The sequence below is a fragment of the Malus domestica genome, chromosome 17 (genome assembly GCF_042453785.1).
Source record: "Malus domestica chromosome 17, GDT2T_hap1".
NCBI lineage: Eukaryota > Viridiplantae > Streptophyta > Magnoliopsida > Rosales > Rosaceae > Malus > Malus domestica.
In genome coordinates, this window is record NC_091677.1 from 25,062,630 (window position 1) to 25,077,147 (window position 14,518).

The 14,518-nt window shown below is 34.7% G+C and overlaps 1 protein-coding gene across 1 annotated transcript; it reads left to right on the top strand.

Annotated features, from left to right (window-relative positions):
- The first annotated feature begins 8,957 nt into the window (after positions 1-8,957).
- Positions 8,958-11,340, top strand: LOC103421005 (transcription initiation factor TFIID subunit 15-like). Its single transcript, XM_008359040.3, has 4 exons — positions 8,958-9,093; positions 9,652-10,066; positions 10,886-10,991; positions 11,090-11,340. The coding sequence occupies exons 2-3, from the start codon at positions 9,660-9,662 to the stop codon at positions 10,959-10,961; spliced, it is 483 nt and encodes a 160-aa protein (XP_008357262.1). The 5' UTR covers positions 8,958-9,093; positions 9,652-9,659; the 3' UTR covers positions 10,962-10,991; positions 11,090-11,340.
- Positions 11,341-14,518: the final 3,178 nt, after the last annotated feature.

Sequence of the window (14,518 nt, forward strand, 5' to 3'; positions counted from 1 at the left end):
TGGGTTTTTGCGATTTAAACAAATTTGTTTGTTGTGATTGTATTGCATGGCGATTAGAGTTGCATTCTTATCACTCATCTTCCAATTCCTCTATGGCACCAAGTTTCTTTTTCTATTTCATCCTTTTATCACAACAAAGTAAAACAATAAGAGCCTCCCTCAAAAGTGAGGCCTGGAGTAGGAGAAATTCTTGTATGCGGATGATTTAATCACATGCCCATCTGATGGCACACAAAACCCTGTTTTTGTTTCACCTACCCCCTTTCCTCGGTTGCATCCCTTGTGTCTGGTGTTCGTATATGTACTTGTCCGATCGCACACATAAAATACCCTACTTTATTTTAGTCTCATCCCCTACCGGTCATACCCCTTTGTGTCTGGTGCCTAATATGTGTGTGTTCGGACTGAACAATTTTGTCCTAGCGTAGGACTTGGGTTTTGCTTTATAAGGTCCTTGTTTTCCTTTTCTAAATTGTGAATTTCCTTTCGAATACTTGTTTGTATTGTTTTATATATTAGTATAAGATAATAATGACTTCAAAACTATAGTTTATAATTAAATAAGGCGTAGAAACACCTAAAAATGACAATTTTATATAAATGTCGTAAATTACTGATTTAGCAATTAAATTTCTTATTCAGATTTATGTTGTCCTCAGATGGAGTTATTAGCTAGTTATAAGGCGGGAGATGCAATTACTATATCTGAATCCATCAGATTTAAAAGGTGCAGATTCCCACACTTTTTCATGTCTATGAGGATATTGGCGTTCCTACTTAAAATTGCACATGAAGTGGGATTTCTAGATTTCTTATGCCAATGCTGTAGTAAATGTTAATCCGTCAACTGAATAGTAAAAACGATTATGATGTACGATTTGGTTATCTTTGTATTTGTTTCATTGGGGTGTTGTAATTTCCTCTTCTCTTTGTATTTTTTAGCCTACATCTAAGTTGAATATGTGATTAGAGAAATGCTAAGGAGGCTATTAAAGTGAGACTATCTATGAACTCTCTATGAACTTTCTTCTACCTCATACTTTTAACACAATATTTTATATGTTGGCACGAGAATTGTGCCAAAAACATGTGGCGGTAGAGAGTCCATGGATAGTCATACTTTTGAGCGAGTTTCCTTAGCGTTTCTCATGTGATTAATAGGTATTGGGTTGCCATTTTAAGGTTTAATTTCATTTTAGGTCTAACAAATAACAACTTTAGCTGTTCTCAAAACCTTGGATTAGCTCGATACATATGACTAACTATACAATTTTCAATGTTAATACAAAGGATTTTAAAGAGGTTTGGTTGTTCGTTGAGCATTTTCTTTTGGTAAACATATCTTGAACATTTGCTATATAATTTAAAAAATTAGTGCTAAGTAAGAATTGCAGCAAAAAGAAAAAGTAAGGTATGAGGAAGAAATCAACAAATACACTCTGAGGCTGAGTAATAATATGAATAAGTTAGTCGTAGTCATTCATGCATGGAAGCGATTCCCGAGGAGAGAATCGAATCGAGCATCAGCTGCCCACTTCTCTTTGCTCTTCTTTACAGTTTGCCTCCCTTCCCCTTTACCCTTCTCCAAGAGAATGGAGGCCAGATCTCTCCCTATGTGCATGTTCTTTTGAGAGAGAGAGAGAGAGAGAGAGAGAGGCATGCATATTGGATTAGCAGCCGCAGCAAAGAAAAAAGAAAAAGAAAAAAAAAAGATGGTCAAAATTAATGAACACCTCGAAGACTTGTTATTCCATCATCAGCTTCAACTTCCTTTATTGAAACTCACCATTTGCTTCTTTTTCTGTTTTTGGTTTTATCATTTTTCCCCTTTTCAGTTTCACTCTTCAAGATACTATTCCCATCCATATAATCAAAGGAAAAAAAAAAAAAATTAGAGGCCAAGGTGAAAAATTGTTATTGATATGTGTATGAAACTACCTCAAGAATTAATCATATTCATTAACAGTTTATAATTATATTGATATATATATATATATATATATATATATGCATACTTGGACGACTACTTAGGATTCACTAGGAGGATTCATGCCATATACGAGAACTTCTATTGTCGTAAAATTTCCAATTAAAGCATGTTTACTCATAAGGTATACAAAACTCTTGACTCTAAGTTCCATGCCTTGTCTAAAATATGCATGTGAGAATCACATCACTTTTTAACTTTTTCATGCGTTTACTAACATATATGGAATCAAAAAAAAAAAGTGAAGTTTCCCCTTGAAATCTTTTATCAAATATCTAAAAATCATGAATCATATCAACTAATTCCGATTCCTTTTTTTTCTTCACCTAATTATAAGTTTTCTGATTTTTTTTTTATCCCACTTCTACTAAGTAAACATGCCTTACATACATCAGTAGTTTGTGTGCTCTTTTTGATGTTACAATGGGTGTTGATTTCTTGCCACATTTGGAACGTTAGGTATTCGTATTATTATTTTTTTTTTTTTGTCCAAAGAAAGTTAGGTATTGTTTAACTCCACTTGATTTGTCTGTAAGTAATTATGAAACTTAATATAGGAATAAAGGAATATTCAAATTTGTAAAGCAAGAGCAATTTTTCCACTAAATTGACACATCTGCTGATTCTTAAAGTAAAATTGAAAGAGACTAGACCCCCTGGGCCTTGTTGGATACAGTTAAGATAAATAGTGGCCCTGCTTAAGACCTTTATGTTTAGGAATATCTACATCATCGTAGGAGATGCTAATTACGATCCCACAATATCCATTTACATTCAGCCATCTGTGAGTGTCAACTTTTTTTTTAGCTATTCATATGTACGGAAATGTTCTCTTGTTAGTTAAATAATTAACTTGATCATCACTTTTAAATTTGATATCAAAGATTGAATAAACATAAAAAAATATTTCTTTATTCTCCACGTTTGATATCAAATACAAATGTTGATAATCATAAATCTTTAATCATGAAGTGATAAAAAAAATGAAACTTGTGATGACATTCAAGTGGAGCTCCCATGTTAATGAACTAAAGAGTCCCAATTAATGCCATGGTCAAAGGGACTTTCTACGTTAATTGGTTGCTTGATTGGTAGATTTGTTTTGCTAAATGACTACAGAATCTGCGTTTTCTTTTTGTGGGTCTTGAATTGTTGGAGCTAGCATGCTATGCCTACAAGCCTGAGTCAAATTGTCCCCTTCAGTCAACCTATCACTATTATAATATTAGCTTTAAGTGTCGGATGATGGTAACGGTTTAATAAGTCATTATGTCGGATAAAAGATATCTGACACATCATTCAGTTAGTGTCGAATAACAATGAAATACTGTCGGTTATATCCAACATAAATTCATGGCGGATATTTAGTGTCGGATAACAATGCAATACTGTCGATCATAACCGCCAGTATTTTTTAATTCTTTTTTTTAAATATTTTTAACATATTTCGGCGGTTTTTAAAATGTTTTTAATAGTGGCGGTTATAACCGACAGAAATTGACTATTTTATTATTTTAGATTCTAACGATTATTATTTTAGTATTATGACGGTTATAACCAATAGAAATTGATTATTTTATTATTTTAAAATGTTATATTGATTAATCCCTTATTGTACTGTTAAGTACATTCAATAGTTTGGTAGGTATCCATTTATTATGATGCTTAATCCTTCATTGTACTATGAAGTACATTTTAATACATTAAGCTTGCTTTGAGTTTGGTGCATTTAACTCAAATTTCAACTATATATTATCTTTGTCACCCATTTAGCTCACACAAAGTTTTGTGTTGTTTGTATTGTGTGCTTTTTTACTTATTATGTACCATAATATTTGCTTTAACTTGGGCTACACATTTAACCAAGACTAGCTTTTGTAATGTTTTGTTTGTGAATTAATGAATTGTGATTTGGTTCAAAGAGGACTTACATGGCACAAGTATACTTTAAGGGTGGCATCACGTAGCAATGAAATAAAGATTTGTGTAACCTTTTGCCCACATATTCTTATTTAATTGGCACAGGACGCCATGGTGTACCTATGCCATTCCCCTAGTTCAAACACTTTTTTCTTAGTTTAGCGGATGTGTCCTACTATTAAACATTGTAGTATGCCACTACCATAATATTAGCTTTAGGTGTCGGATGATGGTAGTGGTTTAATAAACCATTATGTCGGATAAAAGATATCCGACACATCATTCGATTAGTGTCGGATAACAATGAAATCATGTCGATTATATCCAACATAAATTTCTGGCGGATAGTTAGTGTGGCCACCAGAATAATCTCTAAATGTTTTTTTTTCACTCATGGTCTCATTACCTAATCTCTAATTATTTTTTTTTTTTGCGATTTTTTACACATGCTATATCGGAGTATATACATCCATATTTGACGGTTGGATCGTTGAAACTAGTTTCGTAGAATGCATATCCTATCAAATTGATAGATTTAACAAATACTTAAGAGTTAATGTTATACTTCCATTAAGTATAAAATAAGATTTATCCACTGGTGTAAAGATTTTAAATTGAAGATCGAATTCATTCATTGCATTCTTATAGGGTCGAGGAGTGTAGCTGTAAAAAATCATCAAAATCGGAGTTAAAATAACCGTTAAATTGTGATTTTTGTTGATAACCATGGAAAACTTTTGTTCCATTACCTAATTTCTGAATGTTTGTTTTTTGCGATTTTTACGTATACGATCTCGAGTGTGTGCAAAAAAGTTTGACAGTTGGATCATTGAAAAATGTTTCGTAGAATGCGTATTGTATCAAAACGACAGATTAAACAAACACTAAGAGTTAATGTTATACTTCCCCATCAAGTATAAAATAAGATTTTGTGGTATCCACTAGTGTAAATATTTTAAATTGAAGATTGAATTCGTTCAATGCATTCTTATAGGGTTGAGGAGTGTAACTGTAAAAAAATCATCAAAATCGGAGCTAAAATAACCGTTAAATTGTGATTTTTTTGTTTATAACCGTCGAAAACTTTTGTTCAGTTACGTAATCTCTGAATGTTTGTTTTTTACCATTTTTTAAGTATGCAATCTCAAAGTGTGTACAAATAAGTTTGACGGTTGGATTGTTGAAAAAAGTTTCGTAAAATGCATATCGCGTCAAAATGGTAGATTAAACAAACACTTAAGCTTATACTTCCATTAAGTATAAAATAAGATTTTGTGGTATCCACTAGTGTAAATATTTTAAATTGAAGATCGAAATCATTCATTGCATTCTTATAAGGTCGAGGAGTGTAACTGTAAAAAAATCATCAAAACCGAAGCTAAAATAACTGTTAAATTGTGATTTTTCGTTTATAACCGTCAAAAACTTTTGTTCCGCTACCTAATCTCTAAATGTTTTTTTTTTGTGATTTTTTTCGTATGCGATCTTGTAGTATCTACAAACAAGTTTGATGGTTAGATCATTGAAACTAGTTTCGTAGAATGCATATCTCCATTAAATTTGCCTCAATTTTGAAGTGGGAAAAGTAATTTGTGCTAAATTTTTATTTATGTTTTTCAAGTATTGATTAGACAATATTTAGTTTGTGTGATGACATTTTCATTGTACAATTATCTTTTTGTTTCTTTATTGCATATTTTACATGAGTTATTATCTATTAAACCAAGCAATTATTTATTTAATTTTTAAAAATGTATTCTATTTAAATACATATTATTTATTTATTTATTAAACCAAACAATTATTATTTTATTTTTTAAAACTTTAACAAATTTTTTTTGGGAGGAAAATTTGGGGGGATTTTTGCCGCCATTTTTTTTGTCGGTTATAACCGACAGTAATGCAAATTTTCTGTCGGTTTATATTTTAAAAAATGTTTCTATCGGTTTTAACCGACAGTAATGAAAATTTTCCAAATTTTCCAAAATAAAACTCCTCCATCTGTTCCTTCTATTGGAGCCTTCTCCCTTCCCCCTTCCTTCCCCCTTTTCCCCTCTCCTCATTTCCTTCTCCTTCTCTTATCTCCTCATTTCCTTCTCCTTTTCTCCTCCCCTTCATCTCTTCCTTGCACTGTTTTTTTTGCTAACAAATTTTTGTGAGCCTCAGTTATTTTTAGGGTTTCCATTTCACCGAATCCTTCAGATATTCGCCTCCACCTTACCAATTTCGTCCCAATTTTTTAAATTTCATGTACGATTAAGGTTCCATTGTTCGCCTTCGGTTCTTGTAACATCCCACATCGCCCAGGGGAGTGATCCTTAAATTTATATTCCCATCCCTACCTAGCACGAGGCCTTTTGGGAGCTTATTGGCTTCGAGTTCCGTCGGAACTCGGAAGTTAAGCGAGAAGGTGGCTAGAGCACTCCCATGATGGGTGACCCACTGGGAAGTTGCTTGTGAGTTCCCAAAAACAAAACCGTGAGGGAATGGTAAGCCCAAAGCGGACAATATCGTGCTACGGTAGTAGAGTGGGCTCGGGAAGTGATCCGCCCCTGGCCGGGATGTGACAGTTCTCAATTCTATGGAATTTTAATTCAATTTTTTGTGTTTTGTGTAATTTTGATCTTTTTTGTGGTTTGTATTGGCGTTTTCAGGTGTTGATATAGAGATTTAAAGGGGGAATTTTGAAGGAGATTGTAGATTCGGTATTAGATTATACAAAAAAAAAAAATCAATAGTAAGTTTGTTTCCCTAATCTCGGTTATTATTTTGGTGTTTGATTTGATTATACAAAACAAAAATTTGACTTTTAATCCGAGCATTGATGCGTAGAAAAATGCTACTTCGTACTACTAGATCAGAATTAAAGTTGGGAATTGTAGAGAGTTTGATGGAGATGGGAGCTTTGAACAAATGAAGGAGAGTGAACTTACAATGCAGAAGAGAGTGAAGAAAAGGGAGAGGCTGTTGGTGGCCACTGCTTCTTTGTTTTCTCTCTTCTTTCTCTTCTTTTTGTGTGTGCGTGGGTGGATATTTACAGAATGTGGAAGAATGAATTGGAAGGGGAAAGGTGGGTGAGAATATGGAAGAGGAAGGAAAAGGTCATTGGAGGAAAAGGAACAAGAGGAAGATGGTAAGTTGATAACTGCGTTGTGTTGGAAGGAAGGTAGCAACTGTCTTTCTCCTCTCACTCTCTGGCTCAACTTGAAAGGGAAAGAAATGATTCAGAAAGTGGTTTATATTTTTTTTATTAATAATATATTTTATGTCGCTTTTATCTGACAAGAGTGCTTTTATTTATTCATTATTAATAAATTTTTTGTCGGTTATATCCGACACAAGTTATGTCGGTTTTAGCTGACCGAGAATGCTTTTATTTATTCATTATTAATCTATTTTTTGTCGGTTATATCCGACATAATTTCTGTCAGTTTTAGAGTATTTTCTGTCAGCAAATTAATTTCCTGACACTGGCTGTTCTGTCGCTTATTATATCCACCATTGCATCCATTTTTTGTCAGATTTTACTTAAAATCCGACAGTAATATACATTTCTTGTCGATTATCATAACGACACTAATAAATGGTTTCTTAGTAGTGTATTAGTTCATCACATTTTTTAAAGATGGCGGGCTACCTAGCTAACTATCATCGGTTGTGTGAAAACTTGTGACTTTTAATTTGCTGGCTTCATTTTTCCTTAACATACGCTTGTTTTTCAAGATTATATACCTATGTGAGGATATGATCGTGTTGATATGTCGTATCTTAGTAAATTGGAAGTAACAATTAAGGGCATATTTGGAAGCATATTTAAAATAATTGAAAACGCTTTTGATGAAAGTGTTTTGAAACCAATTTTTAATAAAATACAAGTGAATCATGAAAAAGTAATTGAAGTGTTTCCTGCAAGAAACACGTACTATTTCTCCTAAATGCACTTCAAGTGTTTTTGAAACTCAAAAACATTTTTTTACTAAAAGCGTTTTTAGTAATTTTAAAAGTAATTTCAAATGATGAGCCCTAAGATTCTTTCACAATAAGTATTCAAATTCACACAGATTTGGAGCAGCTCATGACATTGCATGTTCTCATAACTTCCAATTGAATTAACACCAACCTTTCAGTTATATTATTAATCCTAATTTTCATATATAGATATCACTTTTCCAAGTCTTTATAACGAGTTAAAATAAACTCATATATGCAAGTTCACATCATTTTTATACTACCTATCTTTATTGTTAAAACTCCATTAACATTGGTGTCTGAATTTGACCAATTGTGGAACATTGGTCTTTCAAACAAACTTCGTGAGAATTTTCACTAAATTTAAGCACGTGAGCTTAAGGGTAAATTAGAGAACTGCACAAGTGCTTATTTTACATACATGCATGTCCCGTGGCGAATTCTAAGATTAGAATCAAAGTTCAAGTTTTTTTTTTTTTTAAAATAGTAACACGAAGCGCGTAAAAAAAAAAAAATCAGTTTGTTCACTGAGGTATCGCTTAACACTTAACAAGCTTGTTGTCGTCAACATAACCAAGCTGCTCACATGTCAACACAAATTGACAATATGCTGAAGCAATCTGATGAGTGCTATTGAGAGAAATTGAGGAGTGTTGTCAATGCAACATACAAGAGGCATTTTGACAAACACTTTGTGGGCACAAAAAGAATCGGTACCAAAAATTCTAAAGGTCATTGATAAACCTTCACATGTATATTTTTAGACTCTGAATAATCCTGAGACCACCTAAATCCCAATATGCATTCGCCGCGTTGTGCATGTCACAAGCTTACTTTGACAGAATTTCTCACGAAAAGTATTTTCATTTGATAATTGATACTTGATAGTGTGTATATGCATGCATTATTTCTCACGTTAAAAAACCCTAAAAGGAACGCCAGTAACCAAAGCATTCAAAATTCAAAATATCCTCTCTTTGGAATCATGGGTTATCGAGTTTTCATCCTCTTTTCCTTCCTTTAGATATTTCTCTGATTCCATTTATCAAGGTTGCTAATTGAAAAATACGAAAAAGTGGTACACGGCCCTCCATTTATTCCCTTTTTCTGTGGCTAAACTTGTATATAAGCACACTCCCTGCATGGCTCATTACTTCACCATTCCATACTTTGCCTCCAAAATATCCGATAGTGAAGAACATTTCATTTTTCTTAAGGTTACTTCTCTTCTAGTTTTTCTCCTCTCTTTCTTCTTTATCTTTTACGTATGCATTTCCCTTCATGGCACCTTCATATGAATGCTAGCTCTCTAGTTCCCTTTCACCTATCTAGCTTAGGGTATAAACCCCTACACAAGCTATCTATAACTTCTGAATCATTTAATTTTCTTGGCTTTTGATTTTTCAGTTTTCATTTAGGAAGTGATTTCCACACTATCTTTTTCATGTACGCTCTTGTTTATTTCTGATCTTTGAATTGAATTAAAGTATAAAAACAAGCAGGAAAGTGCAGAAAGACAAAAAAAGAGTGCAAAAATCATTTTCCTTAATTTATACATTTTCAATAATTACGTGAAGTTTAGAGCATGCAGTTTAGTATGAGTAGTTTACTTTTGATACTCTTTCACCCTATCCACTCTTATCATTGGGCTAACCTAGCTTGTCTGAAATTAGTTTCATATAACCTAGGGAGAACATTTTTTAGTTCATATTTTATAAATATGTCGGAACTGCAGGTCATCCACGCACTAATACATTTTGTTTAAATTAATGCAGATCAAAAGATGAGCCGACCAGGAGACTGGAACTGCAGGTCATGCCACCACCTCAACTTCCAGAGGCGTGACTCATGCCAACGTTGTGGAGATGCCAAGTCCGGCGTAGATTTCGGGGGCTTCGGCGGAAGAGGAGGAGGATCCTCGTTTGGGTTCATGACTACCGGCTCAGATGTTCGGCCTGGTGACTGGTACTGCGCTGCTGGCAACTGTGGAGCCCACAATTTTGCAAGCCGTTCCAGCTGCTTCAAATGTGGGGCTTTCAAGGATGATTCTGCCATTAGCGGCGGTGGTGGCTTTGACTCTGACCTGCCACGCTCCCGGGGTTTCGGGTTAGGACTTGGCGGTGGTGGCGGAGGAGGCGGAGCAGGTGGTGGTCGACCTGGATGGAAATCTGGAGATTGGATTTGTACCAGGTGATACAATTAGTTAATAGTATAATATAATTCCGTTCGTTTATTTGTTATATTCAATAACAAAAATTGGTCTTTGTTAGGTCGATTTTTTTCTTTTGTGTTGGGCACGGTTCATTGTCAAGATATATATAAATATTCAGGTAGTTTAGGTGATCATATCCATAAAACAAAGTAAGATTATTTGTTATCAAAATGGTTGATTGGTTTGATACGTATAGATAACTAAACGATTTTCAAATTGAATGATTTTTTGCATAAATAATTTTTCAATGATGGTGGAACGATAAAAATACGTCAATCATAAATAAAGATTAGTAAATTTCTCTCTCAAATAACACGAGCATTGTCCTTACTTACTGCAAATCTGACCAGAAAAGCACTTGGTGAAAATATTCCTCCTTCCTTGACTGCTTTTTAAAGTTAGATACATTAGGAATCTATCCCTCCTTGCCTAACTTAACGACCAAGCATTCATTAAGGCTTCACACACACCCGAAGTTAAGAGTTTAAGTTTTGTTGTAAGTGGATATGTTCTCTCTTATTGTATCCTGGTTCAAATTTCAAACCCTCGTCTTTTCTTTAATACAACATAAAATTGTAATATTGTTTTCTAATGCGATGGGTTTGTCGCTCAATTAAAAATTATAAATAAGTCCGTGGTAATTCAAAACTGAAATTGGCACAATAGTAAATTAACAAATGAGTTCAATTTTCGCGATTCACATCTAATTATTAATCAGTATATGTATTTGGGGTTTACTAAAATTTAAATATTTAATTAACTGCTGATTTTATTTATATTTATTTATTTGGACACAGGTTGGGGTGCAACGAGCACAACTTTGCTAGCAGAATGGAATGCTTTAGATGCAATGCCCCAAGAGACTCATACTAGCCTAGCTACACATGTCTTATGCAATTTTGGGTAAGGTTTAATTTACGCTGTCATTGATACTTCACAATTAACAGTAATTATCATTTATAACTTAATTAATTCGTGATGTTAATTATGTGTTTTTGCAGGCATATTTTCTAATGAGCAAGAGAGATGATATATGATTGTCATTGTTTCTGAGTTTCTAGCTAGTTCTAGGGTTTTACATATATGCCTAGCATTCTGTTATCTAGGGTTTCCCACAAAATTATATCAATGTAATTTTGGTGCTTCTCTTTGATTGCTGTCATTTGTTTTAAATGTTTATTTAAACTCTTGTACTGTTCCTGGTTTCTGAAATGAATGAATGAATGATATGATTCCTTGTTCTTTTTCTTAACTAGAATCGATGCGCACAAACTTCATTTAGGATGCTTTCTCTCCAATCAATACTGCGATATATGAATAAGGCTGCTTTCAGCCTTTCATGAAGTACTTTAGGAACTCTTGATTTTCAAATTAGATAACTAAGCAAAAAGAAAAAAATGGTCACATATATATGAGTAGTTTCACTTTTAAAAGGAGCTTGAGGCAACAGTGATGAATTCCACTAAACATTCATGATATCCCAAAGAATTAAAGTAACCATGTATTGATAACTGATAAGTACGATAGAAGGAACGAATATTGCTTTGAACTGAAACTAAAAGGTGCAATGTCAAGTTACATTCACTGAAGCCATATTATTTTAGTATTTGTTAACCGTGCATATTCTTATTTGGAAGTTAAAACGGGATGTAAATGTTTTATTAAGTACATAATTATAATTCATGAGATTTGAATTCAAGAGTTTTAACAAAATGTACCAAATATTAATGAATGAAAACCATAGTTAGAGTATCAATTAACAAGGGGGTCGTAGATAAAATGCATACGAATTCAAAGTTTGGATAATGTGAATAACTATTTAATTTAATTCTGCTTACACTTTAGCTTAAATGGTCACATTGGATTCCCATATCATTGACCTGATGCATGTGTATCTTTCAAAAGTATATGTATATGGTGGATTAAAAGTGGATTAATATATACATTCATGCTCCGGACACTATCCATGCTTAAAGCAGCAAGATTCTTGTCTTCCCTTTAGGTTAAGCTTTATGTTACTTCAAAATGTTTACTACTTTAGCTAGTCAAGTCTCAATCTAGCTAAGTTTTAATTTGTTGCTAACTGTTTACTAACTTGTAGTTAATTGCATGCAGTAGAGAGTAATTAAAGCATTCTATGATCTCTTCAAATGTAGAAGAGACCTAAGTGCATTTGGCGGCCCAATCGTTGTGTATTACTTGGGTGTTGAGTACTTAATTCGTTTGTTGTTGGGGCTCAAAAATGTCACACACTAATCCAACCAAGTCTCAAGGCCCAATTGCCATGCAAAGCCTACATTCAAGCCCAAATACATGCCAAGGCGTGGGATCGATGAGGAATATATTTACAAACATGGCATGTCACGATGATTAAGCCAAATATTCACGTCATGCTCATGCCTGTTCATCACGCCATGCTTCCTCATGCTAGTCACTTCATGCTAAGCCCAAGTCACATATTCAAGGCTTGTCAAGTGGATTGTGGTGTGGATGTTTATGGAAGGTTATTGGGCCTACATAGAATCAGGGTCATGGAAGACTTTGGGTTGCTTGGGGGCTCGAGGATCCCAGCCCATACCCTTTGCATTTCACGCAGGCAACATTGAGAGAGAACTAGCCTAGTTTACCCATTTCCCTAGCAAGCTAACCCTCTTAGTTAGGACTAAACTAGATTCATGCATTAAATGCATGCTAAGCCCAACAAGTCAGGCTTTTAAGGCTAACTTTCCCATCCCAACTTGCACAGACAACCAACGCGCAAAAGGTATGAGACGCGCTACCAAAAGTAGCGCTTGCAAAATGCCGCCCTGGGAAAGCCGCGCCTCAGGAAGAAGCAGACTGCAAGTCTTAACAGTGCAGCTATCTTACACCAAAAAGGGAATAATAGAAGGGCTAGGGAGAAAGGAAAGGGAAGACCAAACCACAAAGGGAGATTCCTTTGAAGCCCAAAGAAGAGCCATTCACTTACATAAGAAGGGAGAAGCCATTAGAGAAGGAGGAACATAGGATTGGAGGTAACAGAGAGAGAAATAAAGAGAATAGAGGGAGAAAGAACCACCCAGGAAATAAGCCCAGAGAGTTCCATTTAGTCCATAAGCATACTTCAAGCCTTAAGCATCACCATCCATGCAACCCTAGTAATTCCCATAGCCTTCCGTTAATCATCCCAGCCATTAGAAGTCTTACTATCACCCTAGGAAAGCCCAGATTATCCAGCAAAAAATGCCATGCAACCATGCAAATCCCTTCTCTATCATGTTAAACTGATAATCTTCTAACTTCTCCACCAGGTTTCACTGGAGCAAGTCATTATCTTGACCAATAATGCTATCTTCAAGCCATTGATGTTACCAGGGTATTTCCTAAGACAAGCTAACTTTTTCGAGATGTTCCGAACTTGGTACGAATCCTGACCAAGGGAGACAAAATGGCGTTCTCAAAGTCCAAGTCCACATCAACCTAAAAGTCCCCCAACACTGGCCATCTTATATACGTAGCCCACTAAATTTATAATGCATGTCATATGAAACTCTCACCCAAACTCCTAGTATCTTGTTAACCAAACCCACCAATTCTAGTGTTCAATCAACATCCAAACATCCACTTTTTCACTCACCAAGAACACAAACAGACATGAGACACTCGTAACTTTGACCAACAACCTCAATCCCCTTCCTCCTAAGGTGTCAATCCATGAGGGTTTGAAGGAAGCTAAATTAAAAAGAAGAAGTATTCACTAAGACTTCGGAAGGAATAAAACTGTAATGGATTTGGGGAGGAGGGGGAAGGAGCGGAGCTACCATGACTTTAGAACGAAGGAGGGGGACAGTGGGTAAAGTATGATATATGTGTTCTTAATGAGCTAGAAGATGGATGTTTGGATACTAATAAAGAGATTATAGAATGGTTTAATTACTCTCTTCTGCATTTGAGAGAAGATGGATGTTTGGATAATAGTAAAGAGAAGAATTGGTGTGTTTAGTTAGCAACATCATATAAGTTTGGGATGAGAGTTTCGTTTGACAGTGTTATCAATTAGTGGGTGACTTAGGATGGCCAGCAAATTGAGTACCACCAATTAATACCCAAGTATTACCCAACTATTTTGGCCGCCAAATGTTGCATTTGGAGGCAGCAAAGTTGTGATGGCTTCGGGAAGGGGAGGTTATAGAACTGTCATGGATTCGGGGATGAGGGGGATGGGGCGGAGCTGCCATGACTTCAGAAGGAAGGAGAAGGATTGTAGGTAAAGTATGACATATGTGTTCTTAATGAGAGAGAAAATGGATCTTTGGATACTAGTAAAGAAAAGAATTGGTGTGTTTGGTTAGCAAAATCATAAGATTTTGGGATGAGAGTTCCATTTGATAGGTTTTGTAAATTTAGTGGGCCACATAGGATGATCAATGATTTAGATAGTAACTGGCTAG